Here is a 3,946-nt window from a genome sequence, read left to right on the forward strand (position 1 = left end):
TCTGTACTGTTTGTGGACATATAGTCTGCAAACTATATGTCTCCTGGTTGCAACATACAGTAACACAGTGTGCTAGTTTATACTGAGGAAATATCCTGGACTCACACAGAAACTCAGAGCTATGGAATGATGGTACATTTAAAATACGACAAGCGGGAGTCACAGATACATTGTTTGCGAAAGCGAAATTTAGGAGCTTTGTGAGTCCTGTTGTAACGCTTTTGGACACATTTATAAATCAAGGGGCCAAAGTCACATTTTTTACCGATTAGATAGATTCCTGATCATTCGGGGGTTACCAAGATTCTACAACCCAATGTATTTAATAAACAAACAGCAAACTGGTCTCTATTCTGTCTCATGCACTCAGGCGCAACTTTTCCAGATTTAAAAAAAAAAAAAAAAAGTCTCTATACCTTCATTCCCAGAGCAAGCTCACTCTCTGGCACCAAGCTCCGTGGGGTGAGTTTTCTTCTAGAAAAGTCCAGGGGGACAGGTAAGGAGTGGGAGGCAGGGAGTCCAGTTCAGGGATGGAGATTCTGGGATGAAAAGTGAAGGGAGACGGACGGGGCCCATGCCCAGGGGTTTCTCAGACAGCTCCTGGGCCAAGACTCAGGGAAACAGTGAGACAGAGCGCTTGGCACAGGAGGAGCGGGGTCAGGGCGAAGTCCCAGGGCCCCAGGTGTGGCTCTCAGGGTCTCAGGCCCCGAAGGCGGTGTATGGATTGGGGAGACCCAGCGTTGGGGATTCCCCATCTCCGCAGTTTCTCTTCTTCTGACAACCTGCGTCGTGTCCTTCTTCCGGAATACTCACGACGCGGACCCCGTTCTCACTCCCATTGGGTGTCGGGTTTCTAGAGACGCCAATCAGCGTCGCCGCGGTCCCGGTTCTAAAGTCCCCACTCACTCACCAGGACTCAGATTCTCCGCAGACGCCGAGGATGGCGGTCATGGCGCCCCGAACCCTCCTCCTGGTGCTCTCAGGGGTCCTGGCCCTGACCCGGACCCGGGCGGGTGAGTGCGGGGTCGGGAGGGAAACGGCCTCTGCGGGGAGGAGCGAGGAGCCCGCCGGGCGGGGGCGCAGGACCGGGGAGCCGCGCGGGGAGGAGGGTCGGGCGGGTCTCAGCCTCTCCTCGCCCCCAGGCTCGCACTCCTTGAGGTATTTCTACACTTCCATGTCCCGGCCCGGCCGCGGGGAGCCCCGCTTCTTCGCCGTGGGCTACGTGGACGACACGCAGTTCGTGCGGTTCGACAGCGACGCCGAGAGTCCGAGGATGGAGCCGCGGGCGCCGTGGGTGGAGCAGGAGGGGCCGGAGTATTGGGACCGGGAGACACAGAACATGAAGAACGCGACACAGACCTACCGAGGGAACCTGCGGACCCTGCTCCGCTACTACAACCAGAGCGAGGCCGGTGAGTGACCCCGGCCCGGGGCGCAGGTCACGACCCCTCCCCATCCCCCACGGACGGCCCTGGTGGCCCCGAGTCTCTGGGTCCCAGATCCACCCCGAAGCCGCGGGACCCGGGGACCCTTGACCCGGGAGAGCCCCAGGCGCCTTTACCCGATTTCCTTTTTAGTTTGGGCCAAAATCCCCGCGGGTTGGTCGGGGCGGGGCGGGGCTCGGTGGGCGGGGCTGACCGCGGGGGCGGGGCCAGGGTCTCACACCGTCCAGAAGATGTACGGCTGCGACCTGGGACCCGACGGGCGCCTCCTCCGCGGGTATGAACAGTTCGCCTACGACGGCAGGGATTACATCACCCTGAACGAGGACCTGCGCTCCTGGACCGCTGCGGACATGGCGGCTCAGAACACCCAGCGGAAGTGGGAGGCGGCGGGTGCGGCGGAGCAGCACAGAACCTACCTGGAGGGCGAGTGCCTGGAGTGGCTCCTTGAATGCCTGGAGGCAGGAAGGAGACGCTGCAGCGCGGGTACCCACTTGCAGGGGCCACTGAGGAGCCTCCTGATCGCCTGTGGATCTCCCGGGCTGGCCTCCCACAAGGGAGGGAGAGACAAATGGGACCAACACTAGAATATCGCCTCCTCGTGCAGGGGAGGAGTCTGGGTGCCAGAATGCTGCGAGGCGACTGGGGGCCAAAGCACCTTCTGACAGGTGGGAACAGATCTGGGAGCCAGAGGGAAAACGTTCCACTAGAATACTTTGCAGTCGAGATTGCGACTTTTGGCAGCGGCCTTGGGCAGCAGGCACTGCTACCTAGATACATTTGCAGCACCACACTCCAATGTGTGGCAGAGTCCTGAGTCCAGCTCCTCTGGAGTCCCTCAGCCTCCACTCAGGTCAGGACCAAAGTCACTGTTCCCTCCTCAGGGGCCAGAATTTTCCCGCGGAATGGGAGATTCTCCCAGGTGCCTGTGTCCAGGGATGGTGTCTGGGTTCATTCCCTTCACACACCCAGGTGCTCCATTCTCAAGATGAAAGTGCATGGTGGCTGGTGGAGTGAACACATGTGACCCACCACCCCGTCTCTGGCCTCACAGGGGGCCACCCTGAGGTGCCTGGGCCCTGGGCTTCTACCTCTGGAGAATCCCACGCAGCCACAGCAGGCCCGGGATGGAAGGAACAAACTCAGGACACAAGAGCTGCATTGGGAGCCAGAGCCACCACCAGGATGGAACCTTCCAAAGTGGTAGGCTGTGGTGGTGCCTTCTGGGAAGGAGCAGAGATACACCCTGTCATATGCAGCATGAGGGTCTGCCCGAGCCCCTCACACCTTGAGATGGGAGTAAAGAGGGAGATGGGAGTGTCATGTCTCTTAGGGAAAGCGGGAATTTTCTGGGGCTGCTTAGGGTCAGGACCCTCACCTTCCCCTCTTTTCCCAGAGCCGTCTTCCCCAGTCACACATCCTCATACGTAGGCATGTTGCTGGCCTGGTTCTCCTTGGAACTGTAGTCCCTACACTGGGCTGTAGTTGCTGCTGCTTGATGTAGGAGGGAGGAGAGCTCAGGTGAGGGGTGAGGAGTGGGGTCCCCAGGATTTCTTACATCTCACTGGGGGCTTCCAGGCCCAGGTAGAGAGTGTACCCTGTCTGGTTACTGGGAGGCACCATCCCACACTCATGGGCCAACCCAGCATGGGCCCTGTGTGCCAGCACCTACTCTTTTGTAAAGCACCTGTTAAAATGAAGGACAGATAGATCACCTTGATTACGGTGGTGATGGGACCTGATCCCAGCAGTCACAAGGGAAGATCCCTGCTGAGGACAGACCTCAGGAGGGCAGTTGGTCCAGGACCCACACCTGCTTTCTTCATGTTTCCTGATCCTGCCCTGGGTCTGCAATCACACATTTCTGGAAACTTCTCTGGGGTCCAAGACTAGGAGATTCCTCTAGGACCTTATGGCCCTGACTCCTTTCTGATATCTCACAGGACATTTTCTTCCCATAGATAGAAAAGGAGGGAGCTACTCTCAGGCTGCAAGTAAGTATGAAGGAGGCTGATCCCTGAGATCCTTGGGATGTTGTGGTTGGGAGCCCATGGGGGAGCTCACCCAGCCCACAGTTCCTCCTCTAGCCACATCTCCAGAGGGATCTGACCAGGTCCTGTTTTTGTTCTACTCCAGGCAGTGACAGTGCCCAGGGCTCTGATGTGTCTCTCACGGCTTGTAAAGGTGAGATCCTGGGGGGCCTGATATCTGTGGGGTGTTGGGGGGAACAGTGGACGCAGCTGTGCTATGGGATTTCTTTGAGCATGTGATGGGCTGTTTAAAGTGTCACTCCTCACTGTGACGGATGTGAATTTGTTCATGAATATGTTTTCTATAGTGTGAGACAGCTGCCTTGTGTGGGACTGAGAGGCAAGATTTGTTCACGCCTTCTCTTTGTGACTTGAAGAACCCTGACTTTCTTTCTGCAAAGGCACCTGAATGTGTCTGTGTTCCTGTAGGCATAATGTGAGGAGGTGGGGAGAACACCCCACCCCCGTGTCCAC

The 3,946-nt window shown here is 57.7% G+C and overlaps 1 protein-coding gene across 1 annotated transcript; it reads left to right on the forward strand.

The window, feature by feature from the left end:
• Window positions 1–940: 940 nt before the first annotated feature.
• Window positions 941–3,917, forward strand: LOC101012738 (H-2 class I histocompatibility antigen, Q9 alpha chain). The gene is given in 13 exon segments (XM_031661862.1): window positions 941–1,013; window positions 1,143–1,412; window positions 1,656–1,907; window positions 1,910–1,938; window positions 2,457–2,486; window positions 2,488–2,688; window positions 2,690–2,725; window positions 2,728–2,741; window positions 2,841–2,913; window positions 2,915–2,963; window positions 3,404–3,436; window positions 3,579–3,626; window positions 3,781–3,917. Coding segments are annotated over 13 exon segments (1,113 nt in total). The 3' UTR covers window positions 3,786–3,917.
• The last annotated feature ends 29 nt before the right edge of the window (window positions 3,918–3,946 follow it).

Source organism: Papio anubis, unplaced genomic scaffold (genome assembly GCF_008728515.1).
Source record: "Papio anubis isolate 15944 unplaced genomic scaffold, Panubis1.0 scaffold2706, whole genome shotgun sequence".
Lineage (NCBI taxonomy): Eukaryota > Metazoa > Chordata > Mammalia > Primates > Cercopithecidae > Papio > Papio anubis.